This window comes from Cynara cardunculus, assembly GCF_001531365.2.
Source record: "Cynara cardunculus var. scolymus isolate 2C chromosome LG 3, CcrdV1, whole genome shotgun sequence".
In the NCBI taxonomy this organism is placed as follows: domain Eukaryota; kingdom Viridiplantae; phylum Streptophyta; class Magnoliopsida; order Asterales; family Asteraceae; genus Cynara; species Cynara cardunculus.
This window is the reverse complement of record NC_037530.1, coordinates 5,253,081-5,274,630: the sequence shown is the minus strand read 5'-3', so window position 1 is coordinate 5,274,630 and position 21,550 is coordinate 5,253,081. Positions and strand designations below refer to the sequence as shown.

General features: G+C 31.8%; 3 protein-coding genes across 4 annotated transcripts; 2 read left to right on the top strand and 1 right to left on the bottom strand.

The window, feature by feature from the left end:
• The first annotated feature begins 809 nt into the window (after positions 1 to 809).
• On the top strand, positions 810 to 5,578 carry LOC112508501 (protein phosphatase inhibitor 2-like). Of its 2 annotated transcripts, none has more exons than XM_025113131.1 (5): positions 810 to 955; positions 2,054 to 2,107; positions 3,608 to 3,723; positions 4,932 to 5,102; positions 5,182 to 5,578. In XM_025113131.1, exons 2-5 carry the CDS (start codon positions 2,103 to 2,105, stop codon positions 5,427 to 5,429), a joined length of 540 nt encoding a protein of 179 aa, XP_024968899.1. In that variant the 5' UTR covers positions 810 to 955; positions 2,054 to 2,102; the 3' UTR covers positions 5,430 to 5,578. The 2 variants fall into 2 exon arrangements, with proteins under 2 accessions (XP_024968899.1, XP_024968900.1); XM_025113132.1 differs by lacking the exon at positions 810 to 955 and adding an exon at positions 973 to 1,596.
• A 4,203-nt stretch (positions 5,579 to 9,781) lies between these two features.
• On the bottom strand, positions 9,782 to 11,090 carry LOC112510041. The gene is made up of 3 exons (XM_025115300.1): positions 10,783 to 11,090; positions 10,087 to 10,160; positions 9,782 to 9,989 (listed from the first exon to the last, which is right to left on the bottom strand). Exons 1-3 carry the CDS (start codon positions 11,003 to 11,005, stop codon positions 9,918 to 9,920), a joined length of 369 nt encoding a protein of 122 aa, XP_024971068.1. The 5' UTR covers positions 11,006 to 11,090; the 3' UTR covers positions 9,782 to 9,917.
• Positions 11,091 to 17,788: 6,698 nt separating this feature from the next.
• LOC112509475 (60S ribosomal protein L24) lies at positions 17,789 to 19,523 on the top strand. Its single transcript, XM_025114455.1, has 5 exons — positions 17,789 to 17,876; positions 18,544 to 18,619; positions 18,789 to 18,890; positions 18,977 to 19,125; positions 19,209 to 19,523. The coding sequence occupies exons 1-5, from the start codon at positions 17,866 to 17,868 to the stop codon at positions 19,354 to 19,356; spliced, it is 486 nt and encodes a 161-aa protein (XP_024970223.1). The 5' UTR covers positions 17,789 to 17,865; the 3' UTR covers positions 19,357 to 19,523.
• Positions 19,524 to 21,550: the final 2,027 nt, after the last annotated feature.

Here is a 21,550-nt window from a genome sequence, read left to right as displayed (position 1 = left end):
AGGGTAAGCAGTTGAAATTTCATTATAAAACCCATTTTTTTGGGTCTTTTTTTAGCTTATGATCTGTCAAATTTGTWGTTTTCTTTATTGGTTTTGAGTGTTTATCTTAAAACTCAAGTTTTTTGGTTCTTTGCTCTTGGTGTAAATCGAACACATTTGTGGAGTCATTTAAATATGTTGAATTTTACATATATTGGATTTTAAACTGTCATACAATTTTTTTCATCGATAGTCTGTAATTAGAACCATAACTCTTATTTATTCAAATTGTATTAATATGTAAAGATCAAGTGTAACCTATATTATCGTTAAAATTCATGGCTCCCGCCGCATTGCGCGGGTACACAACTAGTATATATATATATATATATATATATATATATGTGTGTGTATACATAATACATATTTTTTAGGAAAAAATTAAAGTATAATAATTAATTAATATAATAAATTCAAAATAGAAAAATTAATTTTTTTTAGGCTTAATCATGGATTTGGTCTCTGTGATTTGTGTGGTTTGTACGAAATTGGTCCCTTGAGTAAAGACAAAAAAAAGTACGAAAATGTTCTCAACATTAACGGATGAATTGAATGACCATCAGAGGGAGGGACCAGTTCGTTATAGAACAACATACCATGAGTTGTAATAAATGAAGTTGAAGAAACATTTTTGTAAAAACCACCGAACCATAGGGACCAAATCTGTAATTTACTCTAAAAATAATGTATTATCCGATAAAAAGCACATAAAAATTGAAGAATTTTGACCAACAAAATCTGTTCACCTTTTTAGTAAAAAAGCATCGGAACTATATGGGGGCAAAATTGGAAAAGCAAATATAAGAAGGAAAATAGGGCTAATCGTTATTTTCGCGAATCTATATTTCGAGCAACAACCACCACCGGCGAGTGTCTCGCCGCCGTCTCAACGGCGCAATCATTTCCTTTCGCTTCGGTAATGATGTTCGATCCATACGTCTCCCTCCTAATTTTCTCCTTCATATCGTGTTTATGGCAGGAGAATCTGTTTATGATGTTCGACTTGGTGCTTCTTAATTTGTTTTCTTTACGTGGTTTCTTATATGGATGCAACTTAGGTCTTATCGATTGTTTTTGTTCATGTATGAACTCGAGTGGAATTGGTGATGTTTGTAGGTCTAATTCAGTGTCGTATACCATTCTGATGACATTCTTTTGGTTACACGCGAATAACTTAGGTTTTTAGGCGATTGTTGTTTATCCAGATTGCCAAAAACTTTACAGGCATGACCTATTAATGTCTTAATGTATGAACTCAAGTGGAATTCGTGCTTTTTGCAGGCTTAATTCACTGTCTTATCTCTTATGCCATTCAGATGACATTCTTCTGGTTACACGCGAATAACTTGGGTTTTGAGCGATTGTTGTTTATCCAGAATGCCAAAAGCTTTACAAGCATGACCCTAATCATCTCTTAATGAGATAGCGGGTTGAAGAAGGATAAGCACTATTTCTGTAATTCATGTTTACACACATCAACTTCGTGATTATGTCCACTCAGCGATTAGATTTCAACCACCAGTGAAAACAGTTGAGGATAATTGTATAATCTTGAAGGTGGTCCTTTATGTCAAAGCCTTTGATCAATTAAAGATATGGTATTGGGGTTGATCATAAAACTTGAAGTTCTGTGAAAACAAGATAAATATCTCCATAGGTTGCTCATCCCATTTTGCACTTTTTGGGCTTTAATGCACTTTCCGATAGCATTTAGTGTTGTAAGTTAACAAATATCGTTGTTTTGTTATATGGCTACAGTAACAGTGCTTCTACATCAAAAATCATAAAGGTCTTCTGTCTTTGTGTGCGTATTTTTGCTGCTTGTTTCCGGTGATCCCTTTTATGCATTAGATCATTAGTATACAGTATACGGGGTTCCCTCAATTAAGTCCAAATACCCAAGCTTCACAAATAAATTCTGTTGTTGTTGCCTTCTTATCATTAAAATAGCCAAAATCTGTTAGAGAACAATGTGACTGATTTTTTTTTTTAAATTTTTTCCCTCTGCAATCAGGTTGCTCAGATACTGGCGAAATTTAGGTCTCAGGTGAACAAGAGGAGATATGAGGTAAAACTCGTTGATACATGCCTTGTAAGATAATAATACATCTTTTCTTGTGATGATGTTTTCTTGGTCTTTATTTTCACGTGAAGATTGTTCGCTAGATAGAACTATGGATGAGACAAAATATGTTGATGACTACTGGTTCACCTCATGTGAATCTGATAGATATAGCATATGTTTCACTTTATCTATAATTCTATCTAATGGGGGTGCCCAGGGCACCTCATCTTGTCATTTTGTCCTCTGACCACTGCTTGGGAGCTTACGGTTTYATGTTCTATTTCACTCCCCGATGAGGGTTAATTAATTAAGAATAAAAAACTTTTTTGTGTTGTATCCACAATTAATCCTATGGATCGCGTAGGAACTATGAGATTACCCCAAGGACGCCTTCGGCATCCAGGGGTCACTGACTGACCATAGAATCCTGTTCTATCAGTAATTGCTAACTAATCAAGATCCGAACTTATATTCATATCTGGTTTTTTGAAACTCTTGATACACATTTTCTTTTGGGTACATTTATAGCCTACCTGAACTAGTTTAGGATACAGAGCTTGTTGTAGTTGCGTCTTATGAACTTTCATGATGTTGTGCAAGAAGATGCCTTTAGAATCACGTGGTCAAGGAATGGATGGAGTGCTTGGACTTATCACTATTCACTAGTGTGATTACATTGTAGAGGTTATCTTCTTGTGGGGTGTCTTTATGCAGGGCTATAACCCTTCAATGATGAGACTAAGCACATGGGTTGATCTAGAGATGGTGTCAGCTCTGCTTCTGTCCTTAAGCTTTGTCTGAGTAAGTGAGTTGACTGCTTTTGTATTCAATGATCGGTAAGAGATGTACATTAGGGCAATAGTTGCCACTGTGAGCAGAAAATTAGTCAAGTTTATATTGAGAATGGATATAGGTCAGAGCTTTGTACACAGGTTCACAAGTTACATGCTGGTGGAATCCCTTTAATTATCAGTCAACATTTTTCTGTTCTTGCTGATGTATACTTTTGTGTGTAAAGAACTTGGACAAATGAAGGCACCAAACTTGTTATTTAGGATAGAAAGAGGGAAAGGAGACTACCTCTCTATAGCTACCTGAAAGCAGAATTTTTATGTACGTAAATATCAATGCTTTCTTAGTTCAAGGCAAAATATAGCAACCTAAACTCCCCCGGAAGCAGACTAGATGCAGGATGAATGGTACTAACCCAATGAAGACCATCTGTTTATTATTCACCCTCTCCCTTACCATTGGTTGTATGGGCCAGCAAGGGGGTGTATGCATTCTCTTGATCCAAAAATGTGAAATCCCTTTTATCTCTAAGATTGGAGCTTTTTTATTCCCATCTCTAATTCACAGATGCTGTAAGAGACCATCCATCTTTACTGATGTCTACACCTGTTTCATATGTTCAATAGATGCCCTTTTTTGGATACAGTTGTGAATTTCATAATTGTTTTTTGATGTTGTGGATCTGTCCTTGTATGATCATCTCTGTTGCAGTAGGAAAGGTGTGAGATGGGATGAAGCAAATCTGGGAGAAATTGAAGCAAATAAACCTGTAAGGCAAAAAATTACCGAACCAAAGACTCCATATCATCCTATGGTTGATGTTGATGGTAAACTAATATGTCTTCTCTGCCACTCAAATTTATGTATGTTGCAAGTATTATTTTGGCTTTTTCTAGGTCAGAGGTTAGTTATGTCATTTTTATCTTGCTGACTGATTGTCCTTCCTTATGTGTGTTAGACAAACTGTGGTAAAGCATAACCTAATGGTTTAGCCGTTGCTTTAAGAGTGACGTCCTAAGTTCACTATTTCTGAAGATGTTAGTAGCTTTGATGTACAAATTTTTCACTATTACACTGAACAGTGGTCTATCGTAGTCTAGAATGATGATGTAGTCTTCCTTCCTTTTTCTTTTTGTTTTGTCGTAATATTTGTTATTCAATGTTTATATTGAAAGTTTGCACAACATCATGAAAGTTCATAATAAGAAAAAAAGAGACATGCTGAGATTTTAATGAGGTTATCTTAGTATTATATCAATTTATTAAATGCACGACAGCTGGATGCTAGTGATTTGTGTCTATATCTATTTTGGGATGCCAAAGTCAGAAATCCTTGTATGTATTTATATATTTCTAGAACGGAAAGAAAACAATGGGAATTGCAGATCAAATTTCCATGTTTTCGTAATAGAGCATCTCACTTTCTTCTTTCATCATGACAAAATAGGATAGTTACGTGCCACATATGGCCCTACCAAAAAACTTCCTTCCCTTGCTCCCTCTCTACTCATCTCCAAGATGTGTTGAATTTTAATGAAGTAAACTTTGCAAACCTAACTTGGGAGCATGATCAAAAGAGCCTTTGTCTCTTGTTTCACTCCAGTTTTCTTTTTCTGTTGGGAGTGGAAATGTTGAAACTATAGACATACACTGTCCTTAACTCCATGTGCATGTTATAAAATGGGAAAATGTAATCGGCATTGTTGTTTTGGATGGAACTCTCTTGTTGTCTCTCTCAACTTTTTCATACAAGGATAAAGGATACCAAAGGGAATCCTATCTATTAACTATTTCAGTGGACCATGCTTTTACTTTTAACATTTAATGCTCTAATATGCAAGCCAAAGAAAATAAAGCATAAATTGATACTCTTGCATGTTCTCGGAATACCTATATATTGCTTTTGAAAAGAAATCCATCTTGCCAACAACTTGAATGTTATTGCAAGATTTGTTTTCTGAAATTGAAAATGTGCAATTGTTTTTGAGAATACATTTGTTGGTGTCAGGTGAGCTAATAAACCCTATGTTTGCAGGATCTTTGTCTCCAATACGGGGTTCTGAGGGTGATAGTAGCGTGCATGCTGAAGCAATTCGGTCTGCATTGAATGATGTGGCATCGTCTTCTAGTAGTAGCAATAATTTGCGACGTTCTGGGTGGACATCATCGGAGGATGAAGCAGATTACATGGATCATGATGACGAAGGTGAATATATCTTCTATTATTTGAGAAAATGTCTATAATTATTGTAGATGAGAAGAGTGAGTTGTGGAATAATGAACAGATTCTGAAACGGGGAAAAGCAGCGCTTGGTTTAGAGAGCAGAGACGTGCTCACTATGATGAGTTCCGTAAAGTGAAAGAAATGCAGCAGAGGAAAAGGGGTTCGTTAAATGAAGATGAGTCGTTGTCATCTGATGAGGATGGAGGGGAGAAAAGAAATGGGAAGTGTGGTTCTTCTTCATCATTGGCAACCGGTTTGGAAGACATAGACATTACAGATGCTGCTGCTGCTGCTGAAATGAGAAAATGAGGTAGATTTTAGAAAGAAGTATTATTGTGTTGGATTATGATTCCGGTGCTGATATTTTTGCATGATACAAAGGTCTCTTGTAAATAAGCATCTTCATATGCCAAACTCAATCATTTTTCCCACCTTCCTATTTTTATTATTGTTTAAACAAATCCAATCCAAGCCGACCCATGAGGATGATTGTTCAATGGAACCTTAGGGGCCGTTTTACCAAATGTTTACCAGGTAAGTGTTTATTGTCAAAAGTCACCGTCCTCACTGAATCGGGTATGACATTCTTGGCTATCAAAATTGTTTGTCGGTAAGTGTCTCTTAACGGATAAGCGCTAACCGGGTAAGTCATGGGTAAGATTTTTTATCTTTGCTATGCCACTTACAGGGTATGGTTTTTGGTTCTCGTCTAAAAGCATGATCTTTCCTCCTAGGCTGGAGGGATAAAGAGAACACTGTTTTTTGAATATTTTCTGTTTAATTCATATTAGATTCGTCTTAGTTACTGATCATTTTGCCAAGTTTCTTACATATAGTTGTCTTACGCCTCTAGGTATTCTGCTCCATCCTCACAAGTGTTTGGTAAATGAATCCTTAATCTGATGTCGGTTAGTAGGGTTGTTGTCAAATAATCTAATTTTAGGCAATGCAGAGGGAGAGGTTTTGTTTTTTATTTTGTCTCAACAAATTCTCTATATTGTTGTCTTAAATAGGGAAAACTTTACATTTAAAAAATTATCTAAAACTTTCTACACAGAGACATAACAATTTCATTCATGCATTAAATTGTTATTATTTAATATAATTTTTTAAAGTATATTGAGATGATAAATGTATAAAATATTTTAATAATATAATAAATATTAAAATCTCTAAAATAGAAAATTTGTTAAAATTAAATACAAATTTTTTAAAAGATTTTGATTTGTAATAGAAAATTCTAAGGCTATTATTTGAAAGAAAGTGTTTATTGTTTTTTAAAATTATGAAAAATTAGTGTTTATTGTTTGTCGTTTGTTCTTTTACATGTATGCAATTGGTAAAGTTGATCGTCGCTATAAATCCACCTTGTAATTCTCCATTGGAGTTTTACTAAAACAAAACAAAACATAAAAGATAAAGTTGCATTTTATGTCATTCAGACCGTCTATAAAATTATTAAATATATAGAACTAACGCCATAAATAGGATAAAAAATCAAAAAGTTAAAAAGGTAGCTTGCTATATGCACACATATATGTACATTATTTATTTCAATTAAAAAGGTAATTCATAATTTCATATTTTCTAACTAGGTTTATAATTTAAAATTTGTTACTTTTTGGATGTTAATATGTAATATTTTGGATGTCAAGTCAAAATAAAATTATTCGATAAGTTTTGTATATTACTTGATATGGTTTTATATTACTCGATATCTTTTGGTACATGTGACTTTAAGTTTTTTTGGATTAAATTGAAATCTTTTTTTGGTTTTAGGTTATTAGTTCTTGATTTCGTGGTTTTTTTGTATTAAACTAAATTCATTTTGATTTTAGGTTTATTGAAAATGTTTGAGATTTAAATACGTATGGTCTCTCTCACATATTTAATTTAAAATAACCTATATAAACGGAAAAAAAATCCTTGTTTCGACGTTGGAGATGGGGATGTGATTATATTCCCCGGCGGGCATGCGGATGGGGACGGGGATAGAGATAAGTAATCGGGGACTAGGACGGGGATTGAGGTCCTCGCCTCATCCCCTCACCATTCTCGTGCCTAGGTAGCCTGCTATGTTTGGCAAACTACTTGATAAAATGAACTAAATATATCTGACAGAAACTAACTGATAAGATAGTTGAAAAATCTAAAATTACCAAAAAAGACATGTTTAAAAATTAATAAATTTTAACATTGCATAATATATTTAAAACAACTCAGTAGTAATATAATATGTTAATCAATATAAATCAGATATTAAAAAAAAAACTAAATAATAGAGAATGTTAATTAATAGATTTCAAATGTCAAATTTTTTGTTTTTTTTTTGGATTTGTATAACCAAATACAAATTTTGGAAAATATTTACATGAAGTGATGACTTCAAATAACCATTACATATAATATTAATAAACAAAGTTGATCGATCTTACATATCTTAGTTAATTAATATCAAAGCTTTATTATTTATGAAACAAAAAGAACATATAATTTTAACTTTTATGTAATTTACAAAAACATTCTTAAAATCGTTATACTTATTTATGACGATTAATATATTGAATAATAATATAACAATCTTTAATAAAAATGATAAAAAATTGTTATATCAAAGTTTTATTATTTTTAAAAGCGTCATTTATCATATACTTATGGAGTAAGTGCTCATTAATAAGTGTTAGAGGCTCTTTGGAAAGAACTTAATGGAGCATATGACTTATTCGTGCAACTATTTTCACCTGTTTGTTTGTGGCTTGCTTATTAAGCGGATGGCTTAATGCAACAGCTCCAGAGGTAACCTTTATAGATACAACCATTTTTATTCTATTTCTACCTCTTTTTGAAAAAGAAATCCAGACTCTCAACAACGAAGCATCCCACCACACGTCCACATAGAGATTAGTTGGAACGATGATTTTCAATCTTGGCTTCTCACATCTTGGTCTCGAGCTTGGCTTCTACATCTGGGTTTAATTATTGAGGCATACATGAAAAACGACTTTAATCAACATAAATATGTAAATGTAAATACATAAAAGGTGATAAACTTTGTACTATGAATGCTAAAGTTGGTAAATGAAAACCGTAAACAAGATGTTCGATAAAATGTCTAAAAGAAATATATGATGTTTTTTGAAACTCTGATATATAAGGGTAAAGTGGTCATTTACATATTTCAGACAATTTGTTCAATACATGTAACACCCCAAAGCCCAAAACAACAAGTTGACCCAATAATTTCGAATCCAACTAAAAACCATAATGCAAGTTATTGATAGTCATTGCTTGATCCTTACAGAGAGCTCACAAATCCCATTTTCCATCAATGTGGGATGAGTTATTACAATCTCCCTCACTTAAACTTATGATGTCCTCATCAAACCTGCTCAAAATCTTCTTTGTTACACTTCTCAACTTAACTCTACTTCTCACACGATATTTTGTCTTTTTATCATTATATTATATATAATTAAATACTATATTTATTTTAAAATGTGCATACAAGCCTTCATTTTTGTACTTTTCCCAAAATCTAAAGAAAAGATATCGATAAGTGATTTGCAGCCATGCAATGGTTACGTCTCCTATATCACATTAAATCATTCATATGACAGTACTCTTGAACCATTTCATCATTTTGTATGAGTATAAATAATTGTTTGATTCGTACAAATCATAACACTGTCAAAACTTGAAATAAGCAATTGTCCTTTTCTTGAACCCATATTTCTCATATTTTAGTTATCGATAAATTAAATATTTGATCCGGTTAACAAAGTAATTTTTTTTAAATTGTTGTATGTTAAATATTTAAAAATTAGTTTGCTTGAAATACAAATTATAAATATAATTTTTTTACAGAACAGTTAATAAAATATATATTTATATAAAATATAAAAAATAAATATCTTTTAAAAATATCCGATTGAAAGGACCAGGCTTTAGGGGCCAGTTACAATTTTTTTTCAAAAAAAGGGGACCAACTACGACTAAGATTGGTTAGAAACACTCGTAAGAATCGATCGAAGATCATATAAGTCATAAATATTTTCCTACCTTCACTGTCCGCACTCACAAATACATTATCATCATTCTTATTTTATGTTATTTAATTGATTTATCATTTCATATACTTTTTGTTTGTAAAGTATCTGACTTTTAGACTAAATTTGATCGAATCTATAACTTTATCGTCAACACACACATTTGAAACTAATTTTTATTACCACATATATTTCAAGTTAATAGATGCAACTTTCGTTCAAGTGAAATCATGTCAAAATAATTATCTAATAATTTATTTAGTGATCACATATATTTACCCTTAATTGAATCATTTTTTATAATAGCCACCAAGAAATTAATGAGAGGCAGGGCCGTCCCTAGGAGAGCAGGTCGACCCACAAAAAATATGGGTTCAATTTTTTTAGTATATTATAATAGCTCAAAAATATTAATAAATAAAATAAATACAAAATTTGTAGTCTCTCGTAACACCCAAAAATAATTTTGTATTATATTAATTAATTTTACATTGAAAAAAAAAATATAAAACGTTAATTGAATGTTTCATTTTAAATAGCAAGAGATCTTTAAGGGTTTGGTTGTTTGCTAAAATATCTAAGAAAACGATATAATGAATTTGGTGATTTTATATATCAATGGATTAATTAATTAATTAATTAATAAGTAATTTAAATATCCAAACAATTAGCAGCAACTCGTTGTTGCCTACATTACATCAAAAACAAAATCTCATCTCCATCGGTGAATTGAATGATGCATGCATGCTTTTTAAGAGGATGACGATGACGAATTGCTCCACTTTTTATCATTAATGTTTGCCGGTTTTATCTCTGGAACTACCTGTGATTTTTAACAACGAATTAAGTTTATATATGTAACCATCGATATTTAATAATGATTAAAATAACAATAATAATAATAATAATAATAATAATACCTGATCGTCTTGAGATGAAGGATAGAATGGATGGAGGCGTAATCTTCTGACTCTTATGCTCGTTTCCAAATTATCTAATCATATTCAAACAATACATAATTTAATTAATTGGAAACGCTTTTATTAAATTAAAACCAATAAAATATCAAATATGGCAGCCTCAAAATATCTTTTCCTTATCCTCATGTAGATGAGTTAAACCAATAAGCACTGTAATTATCGTATATTTTTGTCACCTTAATTAACTTTTATTTTTTCTCTTCTTTAACATCTAGTGGTTGTTTAATAATTGAAGATCCGTCGTTGCGATGAATGAAAATGTATTATTGAAACAAATTTGAGTTGTAAAATTCAATCTCATCTGCAATTTGTATTCAAAAATGCAAGATCTAACTGAACTTTCAATGTTTTCTCCCTTACTTTTGCAATCAAAATCTTCTCCAGGACAGGAGGAACGACTACTGGAAACTTAAGAAGGAAACTAGCAACACTAACTGGATGCAATTACGCAAATACAAATATAATGTTTAAAACTATATTTGATCAAATGATTAGATTGTGATCTATGTTCTTCATACAAATTTTGTTTACACAACAAAATCATGTTTTGCACAAGTATTATTTTAAAATTTTATCAAAACTAACAAACACTAAATGGCCGATGAACCGATCCGCTTTTTGCATCATCAAACATACCTGACGGAAAATGCCTTTTTCTTCGCTTCATACAACTCGTCGTCTTCGAGTCTAAAGTCGATTCGCAACTATCCGGCAAGTACCGATCCATCCGAAGAAGACGACCGCCACCACCGCCGTCCTCTAGTACTGTTCGAACGAACGTAGCCTCTACAGATTTCAAAAAATGAAGGTGCCTATCGTTTGTCCATCGACAACTTTTACTAGCTCTATTAGCATCCATTACAACCACCACGAATTTGGTCGACCGTCGGAAGATATTTATCGTCGAAGTGATTCTCTCCGCTTGGAGATATTGCAGATCCGCCTTTTATAATGGAGTTGTCTCGCTTTATTATTAGGCCTTTTTTCACGCTACGAAATGCTAAATGTAAATGCCACGCGCTAACGCAGGTGGGTGTGTAACACGCGCCCAAAGGAATTTACACGTGTCATAGGAGCATTTGTGGAGGGTCAGGATTGGTGGAGGAGCGATTACCATACAGCTTCTTACTGGCGAGAATTGTGAAGGCGAACCGTCAGAGAAAATATCCGAGCATCATTTATTTTCTAAGTTAAAAAAGTGTCATTAAATTGATATTTACTCAAAGAGATATTTTTGGCTTTCCACCAAAATATCTTGCAAACGGTTACAAAAAATCATGTACGTATCTTGTTATAAACAATGACGTTTTAATTTGTTTGGAGACCTTGTTATATTTAAAACTTTTGATTATATTATATAAATGAGATAACAGACAATGTATGTTAAGAATAAAACTAGACTAAACTTAAAATGATTAACAATCTGAAACTAAACATAAACCATTAATGATTTTAACCTAAAACCAAACGATTAAAGGTTTGAACATAAATAATTCCGGCTATACTTTTATACAGGTCGATAAAAAGACCCTGAATACATGTAAATTTGGGTCCCAAAATTTCGAAGGCCCTGTTCAAAATCTCATATTTAACATGTTAAAGGACGACCCTGATTATAAAATATGATTTTTATTCCCTGTTTCAAAATAAATATTAAATGCTAAATATTGAATATTAAAATATTAAATCTTTAACTTTTGATTTTGTGATGGATGGTATTCCTTATTCACTTTACTATTGATTGTAAATTTGAAATTTTATTAATTAATAAACATATATCTTTTTTTATCATAGACATTATTTGAGAATTTTAAATTCAAGATATTATGATTTTGTTGATCAAAAATAGAAATATAATGCACAACAAATGTTTTATTTGATTTAAGTGTGTATTGTTACTATCTATTTGGATCCTAGAGATTTAAGGGCTGTTTATTAGCTGTTGATTGGACTGACTCGATCAGTAGTCAGTATGTTTACCAAAATTAAAATCTGACTAAAATATGACCATACTGACCAAAAACCTACTATGTCAACTCCAAAATGATGCTTACCCCAGTCAGTTCCTGTGTTTCTAGAGTGTGCCCTTCCTAAAACGTGCGATTAGGTTTTCATCTGTTTACTCGCTCCTCCTCACTTCTCCCGCCTCATCCCTCCTCGTGCCTCATCTCTTCAACACAATTCATAATGGAATTGATTGTGTAGAATGTATGTTTGTGATGTAATCTTACAAATTACGACATGTGCAAATTTGATTTGTATTTGGTGAATTCCCTTTTTAAATTATTGCCCAGATGTTTCTTGCACTGCAATTTTGCAGTGAAACATACATGTTCCGATGTTCATCCTTGTAGCATTCCAAAGTGTTATTTACATTTTTCTTGTTAATATATATAGTATGGTTTAGGAGAGATCTAAGCGTAGAAGATAACCTTGCTCTAGCTGATGGTGTAAGAGCAGGTAAAGTAATAGCAGTGTTCATATGGGCATCTAAAGAAGAAGAAGGCCATCATTGATTCATCCTTAAAGAATCTTGGAACTTCTCTTATCACCGAAGAGATATTCTGATAGTGTTTCTTCTCTTCTTGGTGCCACCAAATCCACTGGTGCTACTCAGATCTTCTTTAACCATTATATGGTCAGCCCCTAACTTCATTTATACGGGTTTTATTGTTTATCCTTTTTCCTTTTTGGTTATAATTTTAGCAGATTTCAAGGATGTCAATTTCATGTTTCTTGTATGAATGCTTCATAAATCTTTAGTTGTAAGTTTCATGAACTTTTTAACCACAAATATAGATTTTAGGAGCTTGAAAACTTTGAAGCATATCCCTTTTTTTCTATTTTGATATGGAACACAGAAGGCATGTATCCAAAAAGTTTTTTGACCAACTAGTCTGCCTCTGTATTATACCCATTGATTCATATGAAACTACCCATTGTGCTTTTTATGTGTCTCACTTTGGAATTAAAAGATTTGTTCAATTTTTTTTTCGTGCAAAGGTCTCTTTCTATGGGTCTCACTTTTAGGGATAAAATAGACGGTTATACATATTCAGGCTTGTTAGTTTAAAAAAAACAAACTATTGATTCAGATTTCAAAATTTTAATACAGAAACCAGGCAACGGAATTTAACAAAACTCAAATTCGCTGGCACAAGTACATCTAAATGGGTTAAATCAAGAAGCATCATACCTTGTAGATAGTCGTATTTATAAAGACTAGTTAGTAATTGTGGCTTTTGTATAGCCATTTATTTTGCAATCATTACTTTTGCAAATGTTTACAGGTTAAAAAAATGGCAAAACATGAGTTTTCGAATGGGTCATGCCAGACTTTTGCCAAAAATTTATGATCTAAGTTTAGGGTGTTACAAGTGGGTTCGACAAGGATTATCTATTTTGTTTGTTTTTCATTTTTACACTTATTTTTATTTTTGTTCTTTCACTTGTTGTGCACAACTTGTTTTACATAATTGTTGTCATCTTTCACTTGTGTGTACAACTTGTTCTAAAAAAGGCATATTGAGCATTATTTTTACCATTATTCTTTTTTATTTTTATTTTGAGAGGTCTAATTCCTCATTCCATGTGATCAATTTTCGTTGGATTTGACTACATATTTGATGGAATTTGTTTCAGTGATCTCAATAGTTTATGATCTTTCTTTATCATTTCTTGACATGGATACTTTAGAATTCTAGTTACTATCGTCAATATTGTTGGTTTTTTTGGTGTTTTTGTTTTTGTATGCTTTGTTACTGAAAACATGATGGATAATGAAGACCTTGAAATGTTTGGGTCTTTTTGACATATATATGGAATCGTATGATCAATCATAGGAACCCAAAAAATCAAGGTTAGTTGGAAAGAGAACATGGTAAAAACCTTCTTGGAGTGTTGTCTACAAGAGATGTCCATGAATGAAATCCAAGGCGGTAGCCTTAAGATGCACTCATGGAATAATATAACGGAAACGTTAAAAAACACTCACAACTCCATTGTCAATCAAAGACAAATGAAGAATCATTATGATTATTTGAAAGGAAAATACGTTGTATGGTCTAGACTAAGAAATAAAGCGGGTAATGTCAATAACCCAACAAACAACACATTCAGTCTATATGAAGAGGAGTGAAAGGCAGATGCAAATGTCAATTCTTTTTCTGGTTTTGTAATTTAATTTCTTTGAAATTTTCTTTTAGTTATATGTTTTTACTTTTTTCATAAACAGTTGAGTGAATATGCTGACAAGTTGAGGAATGCACCACTACTTTATCTTAATCTTTGTGCGTAAATTTTTGATAGAGTGACGGTCACGAGTATGGGTACTTGGGGACCTTGGTGTGATTCTCATAATCCTTCGCGTGCTACTAATTTTTCTAACCCGTCTTTAGTTGTTGATGATCAAGGCTTGGATACCACACAAACACCTGTTAATTCAGATCAAGCACCTCCTATTTCAATTCAAGGACCACCTAATTCAACTCAAGAACTATCTAGCCCGACACAGAAATGTTCCTCTCATTCTCAAACCAGAAAATGAAAAGCTAATCAACCATTGGTAAGGGAAGATGAGTTGGCTCATGTGACGACACATGTGAAAACCATTTTTGACAAACCATCGGAGGACGGTGATATGAACGCTTATATGACGAAATTGGAGAAACTTGTTTGGGAGGATAGTTGGTTCTATGACATCACACTTTTCTTTTTTAGCCAAAACATAGGTTATAGGAGAATTTGGCTACGTTTGAAGGATTAAAGGTGTGAGTCATGGGTTAACTTTACGGCATGCCAACTTAACTTAAAACAAGCAGGTGATGTTTGACATTGATGCAGTATTTAGACCGATGTTGTATGGACGAATATGAAACTTCATCACTTTTTTGATGTTTTATATGGACGAGTATGAAACTTTATCACTTTTTTGGTGTTTTGTATGTACGAGTTTTTTGGAAGCTTAATATGTTTTTTTTAATTAACCTGGATATTCAACCCGCTATGCGAGCCGACTAATCCCAGGACAACCACCTGCTTTGCATATAGCCTGGAGTCACCACATTTGAACCTCCGTGACCATAAGGAGATTTTTTATTCCTACTTGGATTTGAACCTGAGACCTCCTGGTACCTTTGACATTTGGAGTCAAATTCAAACCAATCAGGTACTACCCTTGTGGTTGGAAGTTTAATATGTTCAGTTTGATATTATGTCACTCTTTAGTGTTGGTTGTTTAACTTGATGTTTATGTTGTTTTAATTATATGTTAAAGATCTATGTCATGCATGAAACATAATACGATGTTTTTGTATTTGCAAGGTTATATGGATCGTAATCAATTAATGATGATTGTGGTGATTGCATATTCGTATTTACATGTGAACTAACAAGTACTTTATAGATATCCTGCAAAAAATTTGACATTTAAATTGAATATTCTTAATAAAATCCTTACATCCTGCCGCATTACACGGATACACAACCAGTTAATCAATAAAAACAACAAACTATAGATATTAAAATTGCGATTCAAAAATGTCAGGAGGTCTCAAGTTCAAATCAAAGGAGGAACAAAAATCCTCTTATGGCCACGAAAGTTCAAATACGATGACTTTAGATTACCTGCAAAACAAATGAACGTCCCTGAAATTAGTCGGCTCACATAATAATCGCAGACAAATGGTTTAAATGATAATGAAACATGTCAACTCTTGTTTTGGGGAATACCATCCTCTCGTGATCCACACAATAATTTCCACACCAAAACAGAGGTCAAAGGTCGAATAGACGATTCACCTTTCCACGTCATCATTTTTATTATAAAACTGTTTTTCTTTTTAAAAAAATAAAAAATGTTTATAAATTTTAATTTATTAAAGGTGGACGATCACCGTCCTTTTATGTAGAAGAAAGAAAATTAAGGAACCCACAAATATTGGTAAAACTAGAATTATTGTTAATCAAGGAAATTCGTTTGTGGTAAAGACAAGATATATTTGGATCAGAAAAGTTGCGATCCCAGGTAAGATCGGTCCAGGATCATGGGATCCTTTTCTATCAGATAGATATGAAAACATTAAATCTGTTGCAATTTTTTTTAATGATTTTAAGATTTAAAAGACATGAAATTTACGATATTTTTTGATAAAATTGAACGGATAAATTGATAAGACTCTAAATAATTTTAATATAAAAATATAACCGTTTGATAGTATTTTGTTTGAATATTGCATTTTACCCATTGTTTTTGTTATAAATAATATATTATTTGGTAAAACGAAATATTTTGAAATAAAAAACATAACATAACTATACGAACCCAGAAGGATAATCAGTAAATTCACTTCGATCTTCCTCTTCGTTGCCTCTTCTCTCCATTTTCTTCACCGATGACTCTCGTTTGGGATGTCAAGTCTTCCAATGGTGTCCAAGTTAAAGATGAAGCACATATTCCTACATTTAAAACTAGGTATCTGATTGTTTATCTCTATAATAATTTATTCTTGACTTCTTTGGGTAAAAAGTTGATTACTGGCAACCGTAAACGGTTCTATAGGCAATCTGCCTCCACTGACACCAATGTAAGAGACATTTTTTTGATGTACTCAGCGGTTGAGACTAGCAGGCCAACTGAGTTACACGCCATAGATAATTTATTCTTGAGTTATGCTTCAGGTTTAGTTGTACTATCAACAATTTAATTGTAAATACTAAGGTGTTGTTTGTTTTCTAAGATGTGCTGAAGTCAGAAGTCTTATTTTATTTCTAATTAATAAGAGATGATGCGGAAGTCTGAAATCTAAATTAATAAGACAGTCTATTTTTGTAAATTGAAAAATCTCTTAATTTTTTTAAATTGTCTATTTTACCAATTATAAAATTATAGTGATGAATTTATAGATAATTTATACAATTTCACAAATTTATTCATCATTATTACGAAATTTACATCTAAACCATATAATTAACATTCATTTAAACGAAAATATGTCATTAATGGTATTTAACACATTTAAATTCAATTAAAATACATCAGTTTAGAGAGCTAAATAATATAAATTTGGGGATGAAGATCGAAAAGGATGAATAACAAAAGTTTCCAAAATCAATTGTTCATCTACTTTTGGAGATGGAGAACACAAAACTGTAAAAACAAACCAACAAACCCAAATTGTTGTGAACAATCGAACAAACAAACCCAAAACTTTGTGCAAATCAAAACTATACACAAAATCGAACTATAACTATGCCTCATCATCAAAACTACAATCAATTAATGGAATATATGCTAATTGTTGCCCGAAAATGAACATAGTGTGAATGTTTATCACCCAAAACATGATATGATAAACGTTCGATCATATTCTCAGTACTTTACTGTAATTTTCAAAATAAATTGTTACAGTCTTCATAAAAGAAAAACACAAAGATAGTGGCGTAAATACAATAATAAATTGTTTGGTGGTGCATATATAAATACTGTAAATTAATTGTATTTAGAAAGAAAAGGGAGGAAGTAAAAGGGTCGAAAAAGATAAGACAAAAATGAAGGGTTAAAATCGCCATTTTTATTTCCACAAGGATGTATTGTTAAAATTAAAATCCCTAGAACTAGTTATGATGCCGATGCTGGTATGCTATATAATGACCGTGAGAATTGGGGGTCCTAGGGTTTTATTCATTTTCGTCACGTAAGAAGGGTAAGCTGCGGCCGCCATGGTTCTCAAGTATGATCTCTCTCAATCTCTCGTTCCTTTCTTAATTGTATTTGATCAATTAAACCTAATCCTTCATCCATCTTTTCTGTATTGCAAGCTTCTATTGGTTGTTTGGTCGATAAGAACCGGAAGATCTGTTAGACTTTAGTGTTATATCATCAGTTCCCTCAGAATATATAATTGGAAATGCGTTTTCATAAGATTACTATCGTTTTTTGAGTAGCCCCTAAATTAGTGAGATGTTCTTGAAACCAGATTACTGGTACATGATTTGTTGGTATACTAGGGTTTGAAAAGCCATCGATCAGATCTTGGGAGTTAAATGATATGCTTGCATTAAATCTCCAATGATAGATGCTTTTGCGATTTTGAGCTTTTCTCAGTATCTGTACACATGATTTCTTGTTCATACGGGGACGATATTTCATTTTTATATGTTTGGTTTTTCAGGGCTAAATTGTGTTTGGGTAATTTAACTTGTGACAATTACACCCTAAAACCTATGTTGTTTGTCAATAGGATATTGAAATTTGGTCTTTTGTTTTAGATTCTATTGGGGATGGTATATGAGTTCTAATCATTATAACCACATCATATTGTGCATCTGTATTTGATGTTTCTCAGTGATGCTATTAGTATTGGTTCTAATTTGATATTTTATTTGCTTTCTATGTAGGACTGAGCTCTGCCGTTTCAGTGGCCAGAAGATTTATCCTGGCAGGGGCATTAGGTTCATTCGGTCTGACTCTCAGGTATATAAAAGAAACATTATTTCATTTGTTTTCCATGTTTGATGAACCACTCATTAGTGTATGTTTCTTGTATGCATTTGTGGGTTGTTATTTGCATACAATTTGGTCACTGTTTTGCTTCTTTTATCTAACCTCAAAAGTTTGAAACTTGTACTTGTTCCCAATTTAGGTCTTCCTGTTTGCAAATTCTAAATGCAAGAGGTACTTCCACAATAAGCTGAAGCCCTCAAAGCTTACATGGACTGCCATGTTCAGAAAGCAGCACAAGAAGGTAAAAGAAATTTGCTTTTTGGTTAATCTGTTGTTAATATCTGAATGGTTTCTTACTCTTTCCCTTCAATCCAATAAATACAACAGGACATTGCACAAGAAGCGGTTAGGAAGAGGCGTCGTGCTACCAAGAAGCCTTACTCTAGGGCTATCGTTGGTGCAACCTTGGAAGTTATTCAGAAGAAAAGAGCCGAGAAACCAGAAGTCCGTGATGCTGCTAGGGAGGCAGCTCTTCGGTATGAATTGCTGTCTATTGCTATGTATGATTGTTATCACTTGATAAATTAGGTATGCACATAATGTTATATATAAATTGCAGAGAAATCAAGGAGAGGATTAAGAAAACCAAGGATGAGAAGAAAGCAAAGAAAGCAGAGGTAGTATCTAAACAAAAGACTCAAGGGAAGGGTGGCAATGTGCCTAAAGGTAAGGGACCTAAACTTGGAGGTGGTGGTGGTAAGCGTTGAAATATTGTCATCGTTTTCTTTCTTTACTAGAAGATGTTACATGTTAGTCAAAATTTTGAATGTTTTGTATTTGTTGATGAGGCAAACCTATCCTTTACATGTTGGTTATTGTTCACAATATTTGTTTTTTGGTGAAATTGAAGTGATCTAATTTATGATTTTGGTGATGGTTGTTGGTACTGTTGATGATGATATATGCTGAAACTTCTTTTTTAGATGCTGATTACATACAAATGAAAACAAGTGTGGTTTGCCCATTTGATCCTTTTGAAGGGAGACCATACCTTTTCTCCACCTCCCTTTGGCATACCCAGATTGTGAGAAGTAAAACCTTGTTGATTTTGTTTTTTTTTTTTTTGGGATGAAAAAAAGGGTGTAAAGAGGTGTAAACGAGTTGAGTCGAGCAGTAGGTTGTTTGAGCTTAGTTTGAAAAACAATACTAGGTTCGAGCTTGAATAACTTTTTTTTAAGTAGTGCTTGAGCTCGAATTTCGAATGTTATTTGAATTCGAGCTTGAACTTGATGCTTGTTTGTGGGTTCGAACTCACAATCGATTAACTTGTTTATTGATTCAAGTTTGATGAATTTTTATTGTATGATTTATGAATATATGTGCTTTTTTAGCTCGAAAAAAAAAGTGTACGATGGAATGGTTTGACTTGATTTGAAAAATTTAATCGGAGCTTTTGAACGAGTTGAGTCAAACATTAGTATTGTGAAGCTTGACTCGTTATGCTCAACGAGTTCTTTTTTATGTTCGAGATTGACTTGAGCTTATTAATAGCGTCATTTATTTACACCCTATGTACATGTTTGGTTTACATTTTGCAACATTTAAACAACTCAATTTTATTAAGGCACTTTGAAATAATTTCAACCCATTACAAGTTGTGAAAATTATAATAAGGTTTTGGGTTGGCAAGTTGATACGATACATTACTTTTATTAAAGAAAAAGAATTATTAATCTGAATGGCTTGATTCACTCCTCTCTCTCTCTCTCACACTCTCTCTCTCTCTCTCTCTCTCTCTCTCTCTCTATATATATATATATATATATATATGTTAATGAAAAAGCACTTAAACTTGAAAAGAACAAGCTTATGCAATCACTTGTATAATTACAAGGTATCTAATTGGTTAATGATGTTTTATTGATATATTCTTTATAAATTTCTAACCAAGTTTATGATAATATCTTTATTATATTATAAAGCATTTGATAAAAACTTCTAAAAACTATTTTTATGCATTAAATACTGTTTATTGATGCATATTACTTGAAATTCAAGATTATATATAAATTGTTTGTATGTACAATTTATTAAAGTTTCATGTTTGAATTTGTGTAACTAACTGCAGATAAAAATAATCAAATATTGGATTAGTATCTCATTTTAAATATAAAAAATCTAAAACATATTCAAGATAATTATTGAATTCTAACAAAATACTAAATATTATATAAAAATTATATTATTAAATAAAAAATAAATGACTTTATTATTAAATCTAAATTAAATTATAATAAAAAATAGAATGCAAGAAATTATACAAAAAAACAAAAACTTTTGAATATTTAATTTGATACTAAAATTGATACATTTTTTTTTCAAAATTTTATGATACCTTCAAATTTATATTTTATTCAAAATAATAAAAACAATATCGTTTTTTCAGTATCATATAAAATTATATTATAATATCGAAAAACATTAAAATTGAAATACATCTTTTATATTGCGCGAGTACCGTTCTAGCGATCCAATATATTTAGATGTAAGAATATTCATACTATTATTATTATTATTATTATTATATTATAAATTATTAACTCATGTCCTTAAAATCTATTAAATTTAAGTTTTTTGATTTAGTTTTTAAAGTCTATGTTTGACCTATATAAAATATAAGCAAACTAATAATTAACTGACTAATAGTTCTGATTTTAATATACTATTAACTCTGTCAATATCATATTATATGTTATATATAAAAAAAAAACTAAATATATACTTTCTTTCCTTTTCAAAATCATAAAATAAAGTCAAGAGAGCATAAAATAAAACAGAACATGAATCATACTGAGAGTTCAAATACTCAACTTCGAGGTCAAGAAGTATCGTGTTCAATTGCATGAATACCCAGACAACGTATATATATATATATATATATATATATATATATATATATAT

Bases quoted from the DNA above. Each gene is read 5' to 3' on its own strand.
- LOC112510041 (XM_025115300.1), bottom strand. From the start codon at position 11,005: ATGGATGCTAATAGAGCTAGTAAAAGTTGTCGATGGACAAACGATAGG. The intron at 10,161-10,782 runs GTATGTTTGATG...GAATATGATTAG, and splicing joins AAAAAGGCATTTTCCGTCAG to ATAATTTGGAAACGAGCATA. The intron at 9,990-10,086 runs GTATTATTATTA...TAAAAATCACAG, and splicing joins CTTCATCTCAAGACGATCAG to GTAGTTCCAGAGATAAAACC.
- LOC112508501 (XM_025113131.1), top strand. The intron at 3,724-4,931 runs GTAAACTAATAT...CTATGTTTGCAG, and splicing joins TCCTATGGTTGATGTTGATG to GATCTTTGTCTCCAATACGG. The intron at 5,103-5,181 runs GTGAATATATCT...AATAATGAACAG, and splicing joins CATGGATCATGATGACGAAG to ATTCTGAAACGGGGAAAAGC.
- LOC112509475 (XM_025114455.1), top strand. The intron at 18,620-18,788 runs GTATATAAAAGA...TTCCCAATTTAG, and splicing joins TCATTCGGTCTGACTCTCAG to GTCTTCCTGTTTGCAAATTC. The intron at 18,891-18,976 runs GTAAAAGAAATT...TAAATACAACAG, and splicing joins TCAGAAAGCAGCACAAGAAG to GACATTGCACAAGAAGCGGT.